This window comes from Podarcis pityusensis (assembly GCF_964106645.2).
Source record: "Podarcis pityusensis genome assembly, chromosome: 11".
Taxonomy (NCBI): Eukaryota; Metazoa; Chordata; class Lepidosauria; order Squamata; family Lacertidae; genus Podarcis; species Podarcis pityusensis.
In genome coordinates, this window is record NC_138036.1 from 18,803,228 (window position 1) to 18,820,837 (window position 17,610).

Here is a 17,610-nt window from a genome sequence, read left to right on the forward strand (position 1 = left end):
ATAAGTTACTCATGCCCACTTTTTAAAAAATAAAAAAAAATCTCCTTTCTTTTTCTCCTTCATTGCAGTTTCCCCAAAAAACGCCATTCAAGTGAAAGGAAGTTGCTGCTGAGCTTGCTAAGTCAAATAAATCAAATAAAAGCAGAAATCCCTGTGAGCATTGTACCTTGTTTGCAAGTTAATTAAGGTCCCTATACTCAGCCTGAGCATCTAGTTTGCTCAGATCCAGTGAGTAAGCAGAAATTTCAAGATGTCAGAGTTAAGCAAAGCAATTCAGCGTTATTGCATTTGGCATAATTAAGATTCATGTGCACAATGCTTGCCAGCTGTGTAGCCCACGTGAGCAAGTTTGGTTAGGTATAGGCATCACACAGCAAACATTATCCTGGGTGACTGGCTAACTTCATCTAATGAATGAAACACCCCACCCCCCCAAAGACAAAACCTCAACAGATGCACAGGTCAATACTTATTCGCCTGAAAACACGGTCCACTTTTTTCATGAAGTATCTGCGAAAATTCTAGTTACAGGTAGGTAGCCATGTTGGTCTGCTGTAGTCGAAACAAAATAAAAAAAATCCTTCCAGTAGCACCTTAGACACCAACTAAGTTAGTTATTGGTATGAGCTTTGATGTGCACGCACACGAAAAGTGTATCTGAAGAAGTGTGCATGCACACGAAAGCTCATACCAATAACTAACTTAGTTGGCCTCTAAGGTGCTACTGGAAGGAATTTTTTTATTTTATCTGCCAAAAGATGGACTTGCTTTAGACTATGCAAAGAAAAAAAGAATGTGAAACAGGTTGAGATGTACACGCTGCATCTTGCATGCCACATGCAATTTTAATTCTTAAAGGGATTCCACTGGCAATTAAAATAGTTTTAACTACTGATTATTTTGGGCTGTTTAGTCATTATTGTTGTCTTTCATCTGTTAATTTTGCTGCTGTCCTTTTGGAAGTTGCTCTAGAAATATGGCAAAAGGCAAAGTTAAAAATAAAAACAAACAATGGAAGTTTTCCACTCTGATGTCCAAGGAATAGTCTGAGGATGCTCAGATTCTCTGTCACTCTTAAGCAGGTCTGAACCTATCCACCTCTTGAGTGAAATACCACCTGGAAGCCCTATTATCATGATTGTAACAAATAAAGGTCATTTAGGTCCCACTGATTTTTACAGGAATGTTAATCACACAGGACTCACAAGCATCAATGTTGGCTGCATTGAACATTGCTCCTAGTTTCTTGAGGCAAGAGTAGAATTAATACTGTGCCAAAATTTGGCCTCCAGTTTCACAGAAGTTTTCTTCCCCTGAAAAGAAAATAGGTTTCATTTTTTCCCCTGCCTAATTCTCAGGGCAGTTGAGAATTCCTTTAAAATTTCAGGGGTTTTGAGCGCACCCCTCATCACTGCAAGGTGGCTAGGCATGGGGGGGTGTTTCTGCTTTCTAATAAAGATCAGACCAGCACTGTGCAGCCTCCCCAGCTGTCCACGCTTACTGATTAAAAAAACAACAACCATGGGAGGAATTGCCTCCAGGTGTCTTCTCCTGGGTTTTAATTGAAACATGTGCACCTTACTCAAAAGTAGGGGAAATTCAACGAAAACACTGCACCCCACACATGAATTTCATCTTCTCTCCCTTTGAATAATTTTTGAGTGCAATTCCCGCCTCATGGAGAAAAAATGGGGAGCCAAGTAGAATGTAAAAAAAAAGTAATGTTCTTTGAAAACAAACAAACAGTAGGACATGTTAATTATATATATATATATATAGCTCACACCACTGTATGAGCTGGTGAAGGAGGTACCTTGTGCATCCGTCAAAAGGCATCACCTGAAACGAGCCATCGAAGAGTACCTGAGCGAAAACGATCCCTGCAAATGCCGCCCGTGTCGAAATGGCGGTGAGCCGGCTGTTGTGGAAACTCAGTGCCTATGCTTCTGCAAACCGTATACTTTTGGAGCAGCTTGTGAACTGGGAACTCTTGTGCAAGACCAGCCAGGCAAGTAATTTCTCTCCTGTTTTAGAGTGGAGGTGTTTAAAGCAGGTAGTGCAATGTGTGGAGACTACAGGCCCTCCCCCAAATGCACACACACACATGCATGCATGATGTTACTGTGATTTGAAGTTACTTAGGGCTTATCCGCACTACATTTCTCCTGCTGCTGACCCACCCCCAGGGAAACCTGATATTTCAGGCTTCCTCAACCTCGGCCTACAAGTCCTCTGATCCCTAGCTAGCAGTACCAGTGGTCAGGGATGTTGGAAATTATAGTCTCAGAACATCTGGGGGGCCGAGGTTGAGGAAGCCTGTGATATTTAGTGCTGACTTGGAGCAAACGGCAATGGGGTTTTCTGCCAGTTACCTTTTTGTTCTGATTTAGTGCTAAAAAGTGGGGTTTGGGGGGGGCAGTGGGGCAAAGGCAATACCACTTGGACCTCTCCCTACAAAGCATGGGTCAAGTGGAAAACCACCCAGACTCATGCTTTCTAGGCATGGGTTAAGCGAAAGTGTGGATAGGTCCTTAAAGTGCAAAAGGACCAACTCTTGTCTCTGGCCTCTTCAACGCCAGAGGCAGGCTTGCAGGATCTACTGTAACTTGCATTTCTTTTACTAGAACCTCAAGGTAAACCTGGTTTCAACCAAACCTGGTTCTAGTAAACCTGGTTTCAACTGAACCTGGAAGCAAAAGAGTGGTTCAGGGGGAGGAGAGTCTGATGCAAAAATGATAGCTGAGGAGCTGGAGATAATAACCCACCACATTCTGGAAGTCACATGCTGGAAGGTACACATCTGCTTTCCATAGGCATCCACAGGATTTTTTAAAGCAAAACACCAAATAGGGGAGCAGGCCAGTTTCTCACAACAACAGCAACAACAACAACGAGAATAGTGCCTGTGCATTTCCTCTCATTTCTCAGGTTATACAAGTCCTGGAAGCTTGCTCTTTGGGGGGAAAAATAAAGCTGGGAATCGGGATTACGATTCACCAGGGCAGGGGGGACAACAGTCAGCTTTTCTGTGAATTGCCATTTGCTCTGATTCAGCAGTAAAATGCAGGTTTCCTGGGGAAAGTACTAGGACAAAAAAGTGCTTTTAAGTGCTGATCTGTGCCTAGAAAGCATGGTGCAAAAGGAAGTCTGGATGAGCCTTTAGTCAACAGCAAGCAATTATGTACCCATAATTTATGTGTGAGGAACACTGGTGCTGAGAGATAAGAAATCAGCACATCAGGATTTCTGCCCCCTCCTTACTTGCAATTGTCAAACAACTGGGAGTCATGAACTCTTGCTGATTTACTGCAAATCACCTAGGGCTCTGCCAAATGATCTCAGTTGGTCTTCTGTGCAGTTGCAACAATGTGTGAACTGTAGGGCCACTGTAATAGTTAACGGCTTAGCTATTTTCACCTCTAAGAAGGGGAGCAGCTGATATTGAAAGCTGGTGCATAGACAAGGGTGCAGTTTGCCCTCACTCCTTAAGGGGAATCAAATATATCAAATTTCCTAATATTGTCCAGGTTTCAAGCGCTTCCCTCCAGAGGGAGGAGGGTGCAGGTGAATATCTTGTGACGGTGAGTTGCATAGTATCCTGTGTCTGATCCACTGAAAAATGATACATGACCTTTCCTGCCATTATGAAGGAGTCATTGATGGAAGCTGGAGCTGCTGGTCCTCATGGAGTTCTTGTACAGGAGGAAGGAAATCAAGAAGTCGAAGCTGTAATAATCCCAGTCCCAGTGGCGGTGGAAGGTCCTGCATCGGAGAAGCAGCTGAAAGCCGCCAGTGTGAGGATGAGGATTTGCAACATTTTCGGTAGGTGGAAATGATACTTGCTAAGAGGAAATATGGTTTGGCAAGTCCTGGAGTCACCTGAGACTTGTTGCAAATTATACATTGAAGAGAGAGTCAATGTATTGCTCTCCTGAAGTTGCTGAGCTACAGTTGCCATTATGCCTGACCACTGGTCATGCTAGATGAGGCTGATGGGAGTTGTCATCCTACAACATCTGGAGGTCAGCCCATATACATGGTGTAGTGAAGTGGTTCTCAAACAGTGATCTTTGGACCACCAGTGATCCACAAGGTTCATTCAAGTGGTCTACAGTGCATCTGTGGATTTGTGGTTGAAGACAGAAGACAGCACATCCATCACACTGAATATGCCTGTTGGCTTTTAATGGTATTTCAATTGCTTCTTTTATTTCTTATGTTGTATTACAGGCATTCTGTGTTGATTTTGCCACAGATCCTACCATTTTTACTTTGTGCTCATAAAGTAGTAAGAATAATTATAAAACAACATGGAGACAGGGAGACCCAGTTTTGGTGCTGGGTGCATGGCTTGGAGTTCTGAAACCACCACAAATGTCGTATAATATTATGGCCTATTAAAACCCTAGGTAAAAGCTGGATTATCATGTTTGTCCTTTGATGCTATGGCCTGTTGGCTACGCAAATAAAGTCCTTGTTGTTGTTGTTGACCACAAATGTCTACCAAGTGTTTCAGATGAAACTTTTCAGTGCCTTCAACAAATGGTTTGGGAGGACCTGAAATGGCAACATTGCAGAAATTGGGCAAGCACAGTTCTGGTTGGAAAATCCAGTTGTATGATCAGGATATACCGTATTTTTCGCCCTATACAACGCACTTTTTCCCCTCCAAAAATGAAGGGGAAATTATTATTTTTTATTCATTTCCCCCCAAAAAATGAGGTGCATCCTATGGGCCGGTGCACCCTATAGGGCGAAAAATACGGTAAACACTTTTTTTAAGTTTCAATTTTTCAATCTCATTAGATAATTTTTTGTGACCTGGAAAAAGTATTTATTATTTGTGACCTGGGAAAAGTTAGCTCAAACTAACTTTTTTTCATGCAAGGATTTGGAGCATTTCATTTAGGCTGGGACAAGAAAGGGACAAAAGTTAGTGAGCATCCATTAGCTGCTTTTTCTCTATGAGTGTGTTTGTGTCCCTCTCCAGATGCTGATAATTTAAATTTGATAGAAGCTTAATGGCCTTGCAGAAACAGACCCCTCTGAGAAGTAAAGTGTTTTGAGATTAAAGGTGACAAATCTCTTGAACTCTGAAATAAGTTATAATCATAATGTTTTGCTTTATAGTTCAATAGAACCACACTGCTTTGATGTGTCTATGCTGGGCACAGAATCCTGCCCACCACCTCCTCCCTTGGAAAATGGATATGTGCAGGTAAGTGAAGCACAATAAAATGCCCTCCTTATGAAGGTTCTCTGCATAGATAAGAATAGTAAAATTTAGGTTGCAGTTCTGCGTACCTCTAAGGTAGCCCATGCGGTAACCTCCAGATGTTGTGGAACTACAATTTCCATCAGCCAGCATGGGCAACAGTCAGGGCTGATGGAAGTTGTAATAATCCAAGCAGGATCTGAAGGCCACCTGTAATTCCCACTTGCCCAGGAGTAATCCCCATTGAACTCAGTGGAACTTAACATCTGAGTCCATATGTTTGTACTTTGATTGTACTACAGTGGAACCTCGGGTTACAGACACTTCAGGTTACAGATGCTTCAGGTTACAGACTCTGCTAACCCAGAAATAGTACCTCGGGTTAAGAACTTTGCTTCAGGATGAGAACAGAAATTGTGCTCCGGTGGTGCGGCAGCAGCAGCAGGAGGCCCCATTAGCTAAAGTGGTACCTCAGGTTAAGAACAGTTTCAGGTTAAGAATGGACCTCCAGAATGAATTAAGTTCTTAACCCGAGGTACTACTGTACAGTGGTATCTCTGGTTACATATGCTTCAGGTTACAGACTCCGCTAACCCAGAAATAGTGTTTCAGGTTAAGAACTTTGCTTCAGGATAAGAACAGAAATTGGGCTCTGGCGGCGCGGCGGCAGCAGGAGGCCCCATTAGCTAAAGTGGTGCTTCAGGTTAAGAACAGTTTCAGGTTAAGTACGGACCTCCGGAACGAATTAAGTTCTTAACCCGAGGTACCACTGTACCATTTCATATATGGATTTCATTGCTGGTTCACTGGTTTATTTAGGCAGTAAGCAAGTTTACCTAGGCAGAAATATCCATGTCCTGGGCCACGATGCTGATCATTCAAAAATGCAATCAAATAATTCTATAACGCTGTATATTTTGTATAATTATGTCAGAATTATTCAAGCATGTAAGAATAGAGAGGCATCCTTCCACTCAGTGACGCTCAATTTTTCTACTTTTTAGGATGCCGATTCATCCTATCCTGTGGGGAAGAGCATCATTTACACCTGCAATAATGGATATGCTGTTGTGGGGGACCCGGTGGTGACCTGTGGCGAAGGCTTGAGGTGGACTCTTGGACAGATGAGCTGCCAGAGTATGTATCTATAAGCCTGGCTGCAAAGTACAATTCACCATTTACATTTGCATGCCCAGGCAGAGACCCCGCACCCCGACCCCAGGCGACACCCGGGTGGAATAATGACTTGTGACAACGTGTTATGGGATTAAAATTGGCCACAACTTTATTAAAGATTCAGATGTAGGAAGACCTTGGCTTAGGCATTGGTCGTTTATCCCTCCCAGTCCCCGGCCAGGGATCTGGGGCACATCAGGGTTAGCCAATCTGTCTGGGGACTGGGCTGGCTCTGGAAGACGTATGTTTAAGCAGAGAGCCTGCCCCCTATTTCACCGCAACACAGGGGAGTGCACTGACAACCTTTCAGCGCATGGCCAGTGACTCCCCTCAACACAACCCCTTTAACAGGGAACCCTGGGATCACTGCCGCGGGGGGGGGGCATGTGTCAATGCTTCACACCCCCTACCCATTTAGGTAAGATAGACTAAAGGATTCCGCCCAAGGCCTATAACCGCCAAAGTTGTGACGATTTGCTACGGGGAAGGCGAAACCTGCCAATGCAGGGAAATTCCTTCCTGGTCCTTCAACAGCAACCATTGTAAGACTGTAGCAGTGCCTTGATGAGCTATGCAGAACTGGCTAAATTGACATACAAACTGCGGGACAAGGACAACTGTGACTTTAAGGAAGAATGGGAGCTTTTTACAAATTATCTAAAAAGACAGCAAAATGAACTGGACCCCTTGGCAGGTTTTGAATAAACATGCACAAATTTATTGGTTGATAACATGATAGATAGATAGATAGATAGATAGATAGATAGATAGATAGAGTAAGGATATGTATAATTTTATAACATGCAGAGAACAATATGTGCTGAGAAATCAGAGAGAGGAGCTGAGGGAAGTCTTGAGGGGGGAGGAAGGGTTTGAAGGGAGGAAAGGGGGAAATAATGAATATGATATGTTTTGACAGTGTGCATGTTCAAATTGTTAATAAAAATATTTTTAAAAAATAAATAAATAAACATTAATATAAAAAAATTAAAAAGACTGTAGCAGTGCCTGCATACCTGTAAAGAAGTAGTTAAAGGTAAAGGGACCCCTGACCATTCGGTCCAGTCATGGCTGGCTCTGGGGTTGCGGTGCTCATCTCGCTTTATTAGCCGAGGGAGCCGGTGTACAGCTTCCAGGTCATGTGGCCAGCATGACTAAGCCGCTTCTGGCGAACCAGAGCAGCGCACGGAAACGCCATTTACCTTCCTGCCAGAGCGGTACCTATTTATCTACTTGCACTTTGACGTGCTTTTGAACTGCTAGGTTGGCAGGAGCTGGGACCGAGCAACGGGAGCTCACCCCGTCGTGGGAATTCGAACCGCCAACCTTCTGATCGGCAAGTCCTAGGCTCTGTGGTTTAACCCACAGTGCCACCCGCGTCCCTAAAGAAGAAGTTAACCTGCAATAAAAGGCCTAAACGAAGGGCGGGTAGGGCGGGTGAAGCTCTGGAGCTGACTGAGAGTTCCCATGTCAGCTCCGCCCCTTTTATGCTTAAAGAGTGGACCCAACCCTTATTGTTCCACTCACCTGGCTCTGCCTCCCCAGTCACGATTGGCTCTTTGAACGGAGGTTTGGCGGGAACCTCAAGGTTTGCGACTTGGGGAGGCGGTCCAGGAGCGCTCCGCCAGGAGTCATGTAGGATCAGGGGTGCTGTGTGTATTTGATGTGGAGAGTGGTCATTCTATGCCAGGAAAAGATGCCATTCTTAAATTTCTGTCATGCAGCTGTTCAAGACCATTGCCGAAGGAGATGAGGAAAGGAGTAACAATAGTGTGGTGTGGTGTTTAAGAGCAGTAGATTCGTAATCTGGTGAACCGGGTTTGCTTCCCCACTCCTGCACATGCAGCTACTGGGTGACCTTGGGCTAGTCACACTTCTCTGAAGTCTCTCAGCCCCACTCACCTCACAGAGTGTTTGTTGTGGGGGAGGAAGGGAAAGGAGAATGTTAGCCGCTTTGAGACTACTTCGGGTAGTGATAAAGCGGGATATCAAATCCAAACTCCTCCTCCTCCTCCTCTTCTTCTTCTTCTTCTTCTTCTTCTTCTTCTTCTTCTTCTTCTTCTTCTAGGTGACTGCTGAGAGGGAGCATTTGTTTTCACCTCACAGCCCTCAAGGGCTAGGGATACAAATGTGTTTTCATTCTTCCCTCCCTCCAAGGAGCTCTGGCTATAGCTGACACGGCTCTCCCTTGCCCAGTTTATCTTTGGGGCAGGGCCTTAATGTTCACCCTAATGAACCAGCCCCCACAGCTTGCTTCTCCTCTTTATTCCTTAGAAACGGCTTGTGTCTTGCCTGCATTGGAAGGAGGACTGAGTGCAGACCCAGTGAAACCGTTGTATCAGATTGGAGAGAAGGTAAAGCTGTCGTGCCCAGAAGACACGCAGTTGGAAGGAGCAGCTGTCCTTTTGTGCGAACCCACCCTGAAGTGGTCTCCTAACGTCAACAATATCCAGTGCCGGAGGAGAGGTACGTAGTTCTAGGGCAATTTTTTTGGTGCACTTGAAGCCTGATCTTTCTTTGGAAACTTCAGAGCAACTCCTGTGGGCCTCCAGAGAAGCATTCCACTACCCAAACTTAACTGAGCATGTTAAGACCAGATCAGTTTCAGCCAATTAACAACACCCTGCACCGCAAAAGCTATTCACTGGGTGCAGAGACATTAACTGGATTTCAGAGAGTCTTCTCCCATTTGAAGGAAGGCAAGTCTTGTCACTTTTGCCTGTGTGCAAGAGCTGCTTCCTGCTATTAGGAAGGGTGGGATCAGTGTTGTTTTTCTAGAAAAAGAGGTGCCAGAACTCACTGTGAACACCTCCTTTGTTCTCTTAGAATGGCAATGGTGCTTACCTGAGAGGTGCTGGAACTGAGTAATAATAATAATAATAATAATAATAATAATAATAATAATAATATATTATTTATACCCCACCCATCTGGATGGGCTTCCCCAGCCACTCTGGGCGACTTCCAACAAAATATTAAAATACAGTGATCCATCAAACATTCAAAGCTTCCCTAAACAAGGCTGCCTTCAGATGTCTTCTAAAAGTCTGGTAGTTGTTTTTCTCTTTGACATCTGGTGGGAGGGCGTTCCACAGGGCGGGTGCCACTACTGAGAAGGTCCTCTGCCTGGTTCCCTGTAACTTGGCTTCTTGCAGTGAGGGAACCACCAGAAGGCCCTCGGCGCTGGACCTCAGTGTCCGGGCAGAATGATGGGGGTGGAGACGCTCCTTCAGGTATACTGGACCAAGACCGTTTAGGGCTTTAAAGATCAGCATCAACACTTTGAGTTGTGCTCAGAAATGTACTGTTCCTTTGAGTTCCCCCTGAAAAAAGCCCTGGGTGGGCTGATGATGATAATAATAATAATAATAGTAATGCCACCAATTTGGAGTCAGCTGGTAGGCTTAACTCCTCTCTTTCCCTCATTTTCAATGGGAGAAGGTTGAGTTTCAGAGCACTATAGTGGGCACTTGCTGCAGCATCCAAGGGTCCAGGGGAACTACATTTCCTCTGCTTCCCAGCATTACTAAATTGTGCAGTAACAACGCACCATAGCACCCATGTCCTCAGTCCCAGCTATGGCATTCCTTGGACGCCTACGCCCCCAACAATCCATGCTTCTTTTCACTGGTAAGTTGCACAGTGTGAGAGGAGGAGGATGGGGAGAACTCCAGAGAATGATGCAGCACAGAATGGGGGAGGTATATGATGGATTGATTAAATTTCTATACCACCCTTCCTCTGAAGATCCCAGGGCAGTTCACAACATAAAAATACAAAATGAAAACACAAAATACAGAATAAAACGAGAACAAAAACAAACCAGTGACACCCCCCAAACACATTTAAAAGGCCATAAAAAGTCCAGTCAGCCCAAGGCCTGGTTATGGAGAAACATTTTTCACCTAAAGATATGTAACAAAGGCACCAGGCAAACCTCCTTAGGGAGAAAATTCCACAAATGGGGAGCCACTGCAGAAATGGCCCGTTATCATGTTGCCACCCTCTAGAACTCTCACCAAGAAGATGGGCCTCAGATGATGATCGCAGGGTCCAGGTCAATTCATACGGGGATAAGCAAGCCTTGAAGTAGAAGAAGAGTTTGGATTTGATATTCTGCTTTGAGACCCGAAGGAGTCTCAAAGCGGCTAACATTCTCCTTTCCCTTCCTTCTCCACAACAAGCACTCTGTGAGGTGAGTGGGGCTGAGAGACTTTAAAGAAGTGTGACTAGCCCAAGGTCACCCAGCAGCTGCATGTGGAGGAGCGGAAATGCAAACCCAGTTCACCAGATTACGAGACTACCGCTCTTAACCACTACACCACACTGCCTCTTTTGCGGTCCTAAGCTGTTTAAGGTTTTATAGGTCAAAACCAGCGCTTTGAATTGGGCCGAGAAATTAATTGGCAGCCAGTGCAGTTGGGCCAGGATGTTTCAACCATCTTGGCCACTGAATTCTGTACCGGCTGAAGCTTCTGAACGTCTAACTCAGTTCTAAAGCCCCTGCTTTGGATGCAAAAGGTCTCAGGAAAGACTCCAGCTTGAAACCAGCTTCTGCCATTCAGTGTCAACGATACTGAAGCCAATGGACTGACTCTGTATGAGACAGCTCCCTCTGTTTCCAGTTATGGATCCAGTTCAGAAGGTTTGGGATTCAATTCAAAAGTATACTGGGAGGAGGAGATACCTATAATTTGGCTCCAAACTTCCCCTCCCCTCCTCATGTTGGAATTTGCCCCATGACCGCTGCTATATCAGGGTTAGCCAACGTGATGCCCTCCAGATGCTGTTGTACTACAACTCCCATCAGCCCCTGCCAGCATAGCTAATGATCAGGGGTGATGGGAGTTGTAGTGCAGCAACAACTGGAGGGCACCGCGTTGGCTACTCCTGTGCTAGATGGTTAAATTCAGCCCAAGGTTGTCAGTTGTTAACCCTTTCAGTACCGTGTGGGCAGAGAGAAGCATCAGTGATGAAGAAAGAGAATGCCTTTTTAAAAAAAGTTCACAAAAGAAATGAGTTGCCTTAAAACAGGTATATTAAAAATGAATGGGCTGCATTAACTGTGTTTGTGAGAGCTTCTAAAGTAAACATAATTGGCCTTTTTGAGTCACGGTACTGTGAAGGAAAAAAATCAATAGATTTCCTCCTCATTGTAAAACCAGAGGGAAAAGACAGGTCTAGTCGCTCCAGAGGCTGCAAAGGGGGAGGATTTTAATTATGTTTTGATGGATTGGGATTACATTTCAAGTAGAAATAACTCAGGACCGGAGGTTCAGTAACAGAAAAGGCCACAAACAGGCCAGTCGTCAAGCATCAAATTTGTGCAGTTTCTTTTCCTGGTCCTTTGGTGGTTGTCCTTCTGTATTGCTATGTGCGCCCCCAATCTCCAAGAAATCTCAGGAGTGGGGACTCGGCATGCATCTCTTCTTGGAGCAAAGGTCACCGGAGTCTTATGGCGTCTTTCTGATAGATGGTTTTGTTTACAGGCTGAGCGTAGGCTAGAAGGTGCACAGCATTAGCATTCGCAGCCGATCTTCCTTTCCCATCAGGTTTCTAGCAGGGCCGCCAGTGCCATTTCTTTGGATTCTTGCAGAAAGCAAATCAGACCACTGTTTGTTTTGAGCTGGCTGGCTGTTCTTCTTCCACACTTGCTCCCAGCCCAGGGAAAGAGAGGGAAACTGAGGCCCCATTCCCAAACGGCTTTCCTTCCAGCAAAGCCCACCGACTGAGAGGAACATAGAACGCTGCCTTATAGCGAGTCAGACCACTGGCTCCATCTTGTTCATTGCACTGATTTGCAACTGGGCCAAGCTCAAGGTGTTACTATCAGTATATAAAGGCCTTAACAACCAGGGGGCCAGTTTACCTGTGAGATCGCCTTGCCCCATATGTGCCTCCTTGGCTGCTTCGATCAGCGGAATTGACACAGGTACCACAAAACACCCTTTCCACATTTGCGAGAATTCAATCTTTTAGGGTGGTTGCATCTACCCTTTGAAAATCCCTGCCTATGGAAATCAGGCAGGCACCTTCACTGTGCTCTTTTTGGCACCTGCTGACAACACAACTTGAAGGAGCATCTCCACCCCCGTCGTTCTGCCTGGACACTGAGGTCCAGCTCTGAGGGCTTTCTGGCGGTTCCCTCACTGCGAGAAGTGAGGTTACAGGGAACCAGGCAGAGGGCCTTCTTGGTGGTGGCTCCCACCCTGTGGAACACCCTCCCATCAGATATCAAGGAAATAAGCAACTATCTGACTTTTAGAAGACATCTGAAGGCACCCCTCTTTAATGTTTTTAATGTTTAATGCTGTATTGTGTTTTTAATATTCAGTTGGGAGCAGCCCAGAGTGGCTGGGGAAACCCAGCCAGATGGATGGGGTATTCTTATTCTTATTATCATTAATAATAATAATATACTATTGTTTTGACAAGCCTATCAAGAGATGTAGGAAGTTAATGTGCGTTTTGGTCTGCTTTTTAGCCCTATTGTTGTTTTAACTTTTCAAAAGTTTTGCATCAATTTTTGTTTCCTCGGGGATCGTTTTATTGTTTTAACTCTTTAGTAAACTGCTTTTAGGTAATTTTTTTTTTTTACAATCAAGCGGTGCATAAATTTTATGAAATAAATAAAAGATATCATTGTCTACACTGACTGCCAGCAGCTCTCCAGGGTTTCAAGCAGGGATCACACTCCCAGCCCAAATTTGGAGATTGAACCTGAGGCCTTCTGCATGCAAAGCAGATGTCCTGCCACTGAAATGTGGCCCTTCCTGCCGAACCCACATAATGCTTGGATGGTGTCGAGGTCTTACCAAACATGCTAACAGAGTTAAAAGGGCATCCTTCGAAATTAGCCATGCGCCAGGCTCATTTTGTGACTGGGGATTGTCAGGAGGGGAGAGCGCTTCGAGAAGCCTTGTCACCGTGTATGGCTGCGGAGACTCGATAATAAAATTGCCGCTGCTGGCACTGAGATCGAGGGAGAGGAAATGCCTCGCCACCCAACTCCAGAGAAAACAAAGCAGGAAGGAACATTGTCGGCTCTGCCAGGGCTATCAAGATAATCTCTGGCCTGTCTGCTCATTCCATTCTAGATCTTCTGTTTCTTCTTTCTCCTCAGTTCCCAGCACAGATACTGGGCCAGTTGCCCCTGAATGCCAGCCATGGGAGAAAGCCCAAGAGGCAAAATGTGTGTGTAAGATGCCGTATGAATGTGGGTGAGTTGCCATAGGTATCTCATTTCTGTTAGAAAGCTAAAGCCTCCAAGGGCATGAGCCCATGACAGATTAGAAAGCTTTGGAGAAATAAAGCGAGCTTTGCTAGCAATAAAATACCATTTTCTCAGCCCTGTCCCACTTTAGTCCTTTTCATCTTTTTACCTGCCTTGATGGAGCTGTCGTTTGGTATTAGTAGAGAGATAGCTTGGCTAAAAGAACAGAAAAGGGAAAGAGGGCTTTGGTTGTGTAAAACAGGGAGAGAAAAGGAGACAAAAACATATATTCTGGAGATTTGGAAGTGTGGCAGCGAGTTACCTTAGATCCTGCAGGGACCTTTTTCTAACAAAGGCAAGTGAGCATGTGAAATAAAAATGGATGGTTTTTATTTGGGGGATGCTAGTCAGATAAGTAATAAATAATTTGATTCCCTTTTTCTGCTGAAGCGCTGGAGAATCCGTCCTGTGATATTGGGAATCTCTGTCAAGTAATGTGTGCCCAACCTGACATTCTTCTTTTAAGTTTATTCCTAAGGGCCCCTCCAGACTGCTGGGTGTATTTTTTGTGTGGGTATATTCTGCAACATGTCATTGACGGGTTTATACTGAACTGTCCACACATCATTATTTTGCTGTGTGGACTGTAGAGAATTCTGGTTGATGGGAAGCATTTGGCTTTGTGGGTCACAAATTGTGCAGGCTGTCCCCGTAAAGCAGGGATAGGTAACCTGTCACCTTTCAGTTTTTGTTGAGCTACAACTCCCATCATGCTGGTTGGCGCAGACTTAGCACAGGGCCTTTCCAGTGGTGGTCCCCCAATTGTGAAATGCCCTCCCTATCGAGGTATGTCTGTTTCCCCTTTTATCAACTTTCAGGAGGGATTTGAAAACATCCATGTTTACTCAGGCATTTGGTGGCTGAAGAATACTGTTCCTGCCAACCCTGGGATCATTGTTTTTAACCACAACTGCTTTTAGGGTGTTTTAACTTGTAGGTTTTTAATTCTTTTCGGAATATTTTAACTGTTTTTAAATGTTTTTGCTTTGTTGGTTTTTAGAATGTGTTCTGTTTATGAGGTATAAATTCAAAAAAATAAAAAAGCCCTCACCATTTGCTACTCTTGTTGGGGCTGATGGGAGTTGGTGTCAAACAACATCTTGGAAGGCTGCAGATTCCTGCTGTAAATTTCAGCCCCCTGTCAATAGTGTGATTTCTTGCTTTTCCTCCTAGCTCTTCCCTGGACATCTGTGCTACAGACCAAAGAACCAAGAGAAGCACATGGCTAACCATCTGCAAGCTACATGCATTGGAGTGCATGGGCAGGCAATATGCTTTGGTCAGCAAGGAAACCTGCAGGACTCCTGCTGCATCCACAAGACCTTGTGGCTCATGCCAGCTGTGGGAGACATGTCATGGTAAGAGGTTTCCCCAACATCCTTCTGCACCCAAATTCCTGACCAGATAATTCAATTTGTGGGTGCACTTGCTTCCCACCCCACCCCGGTACTTCTAAATGTGATTTACTGGGAATAGCAGGAACAAGCTTGGATTGAAGAAAAAAATATGTGGTTGACCTTCTAGATTTAGTGCAGAGTTATCTTAGGGTTGGGACGCAGGTGGCATTGTGGGTTAAATCACAGAGCCTAGGGCTTGCCAATCAAGGTCGGCGGTTCGAATCCCCGCGACGGGGTGAGCTCCCGTTGCTCAGTCCCTCTCCTGCCAACCTAGCAGTTCAAAAGCACATCAAAGTGCAAGTAGATAAATAGGTACCACTCTGGTGGGAAGGTAAACAGCGTTTCTGTGCACTGCTCTGGTTTGCCAGAAGCAGCTTAGTCATGCTGGCCACATGACCCAGAAGCTGTACGCCAGCTCCCTCGGCCAGTAAAGCGAGATGAGTACTGCAACCCCAGAGTTGTCCATGACTGGACCTAATGGTCAGGGGTTCCTTTACCTTTACTATCTTAAGGTTACCCTCCCCAGAGTTAGCTGGGGCATTTCCTCTGTTTCTGGCAGAGAGCTTCAGAACTATGGAGAAGGAAAATTATGATTTGTTACCAGAGATGAGAGCAAAGGTTAGCTATAGGATGAAGTGTACAATGGTGGTCTTCAAACTTACTTTTCTCATTGATTTGCTTGCTGAGGAATACCAGTACACCCGCACTGCAGGGTTCTAGGGAACATTCTTTGAACCAAACTACAAATTATGTTCACTTTATAGAAGCGGGTGTTTTTCATTTAAAACCCAGTTGCCTGATTGGACCCTAGTATGTACAGGTAAGGGAGTTGTTGTTGTTGTTGTTTTATTTCTATACTGCTCTATACCCGAAGGTCTCAGGGTGGTTGACATGAAGGATCACATACATAAAATCAAAATACAAACAGCAACCCAATAAAAAAAACACCCTAAAAGGAGCCAGCATTTTAAAAAGAGTATAGGATGTAGATCAGGTCAGGCAAAGGCCTGGTTAAAAAGGAACGTTTTTGCCTGGTGCCTAAAGGTGTATAGTGAAGGCACCAGGCGATCTTCCCTGGGGAGAGCATTCCACAGACTGGGAGCCACTGCAGAGAAGGCCCATTCTCATGTTGCAGGCTCAGCATAGAAGGGGAGGGTGTTAAAGAATTATTTATTTTAAAATATTTCCAGGATGCTTTGATGAGTAAAACTTACCCAAGGCTGAACAACGTACTGAGCAGCAGAAAAAATACAGCTTACAACAATTTTAACACATGAGCTATTGCTGCAATCTGCTCCGATTGTATATTTTATCTTTATGAACTCTGTTTTTATTGTGTTATGTTATGTAAGCTGGTCTTTGACCGTAATAAATTATCTGTCCATCTCAGCTTACAACAGTAATAAGATAGAATATGACACAAAACACCCACTGCACCCATGTAATTCATTGATGGCTCCTTGTACCCCACATGAATTTCACTCTAGATTGCTCCCTCTTCTACACACATACACTGGCAATTTGTGCAAAACCAAAACTTAACTGCAACCCTGCACTTCAAAGTAGGCGTGGCTCAGGGCTAGATCTGTCCTGGCAAGCTGCAGGAAGTGACCTGCAAGGTTTGTTTGCTGATCATTTCAGGAGATAATACACTCTGCCTGATATTTGCAGAGTGATCTTTAAATCAGCACCTGGGGCGGTGCAAAGTTACTGAGCCTTTTTTTTAGGAAATCAAAGTTGCTGTGCCGCATTGGAAATTCCCATGCTGCCCTACCGACCCCTGTGGTGCCCAACGCCACGCCCCCCGTGCAGAACGTAGGAGTGGGCTGTGTGACTATGCCAGATTCTAGAGCACTTGGACGTCAACTGACTAATATGGCTGATCACACAGGTGGCAACTCCACCATTTAACTGGCTTATTTACTGAAAGGTTTGCTGTCTTTTGAGAGAGGAAAGAGGGAGAGGTTGGGTGGGGAAACTGCAAGAAAAGCTGAGAGAAGAAAGAGACTGAAAGAGGAAAACAGAGAAAGTTGGACATACAGTATATGGTTAAAGATTTGGAGTTCCATGATTGAGATGACTAGAGGACCCCTCTGCTGCAAGTTGAAGCTTAGAGTGGTTTTGAAGAAGTTGAAGATGACTGTGTTAGAGTATGGCAGTGCATTTTGTTTGGTAGGTCTTTAGCTGTCTCAAGCCAGCAGTAACACAACACTTATTTCATATTGTCTTAAAGCAAGCAGATGGACTGTACAGAGCCAGACTTTGTCAGCCAACCTGAAATACTCAAAGGTCTTGACTTATCTTGTATCAATAAAGTGGGAGAGAGGCATCTAGCTGAGATAAGGAGAGGTGCAGTGTTTAAACATCAGGCCCCCCTCCTCCTTGCAGAAGCAGCTGTCTCCAAGAGACTCTGGGAGATGGTTGAGTCCCGCTGAGGCTGTATATCATCTGCCTGAGCGGCTGAGCTTCCCCAAACCAGCCCCAAACCTTGCATTGGTGCTGGGGAGGATAAAAGGAACACCTGCGAAGTTGGCTTCTTTTGGTCTTCC

General features: G+C 44.9%; 1 protein-coding gene across 1 annotated transcript in view; it reads left to right on the top strand.

Moving 5' to 3' along the window:
• Positions 1-17,610, top strand: part of C7 (complement C7) — a 36,000-nt gene that overhangs the window by 17,427 nt on the left and 963 nt on the right. Inside the window, exons 11-17 of the mRNA XM_080972516.1 lie at positions 1,780-2,008; positions 3,651-3,822; positions 5,131-5,218; positions 6,220-6,352; positions 8,666-8,857; positions 13,515-13,611; positions 14,838-15,022. Of these exons, the coding sequence (XP_080828642.1) occupies positions 1,780-2,008; positions 3,651-3,822; positions 5,131-5,218; positions 6,220-6,352; positions 8,666-8,857; positions 13,515-13,611; positions 14,838-15,022 (1,096 nt within the window). The remainder of the gene's footprint in view (positions 1-1,779; positions 2,009-3,650; positions 3,823-5,130; positions 5,219-6,219; positions 6,353-8,665; positions 8,858-13,514; positions 13,612-14,837; positions 15,023-17,610) is intronic.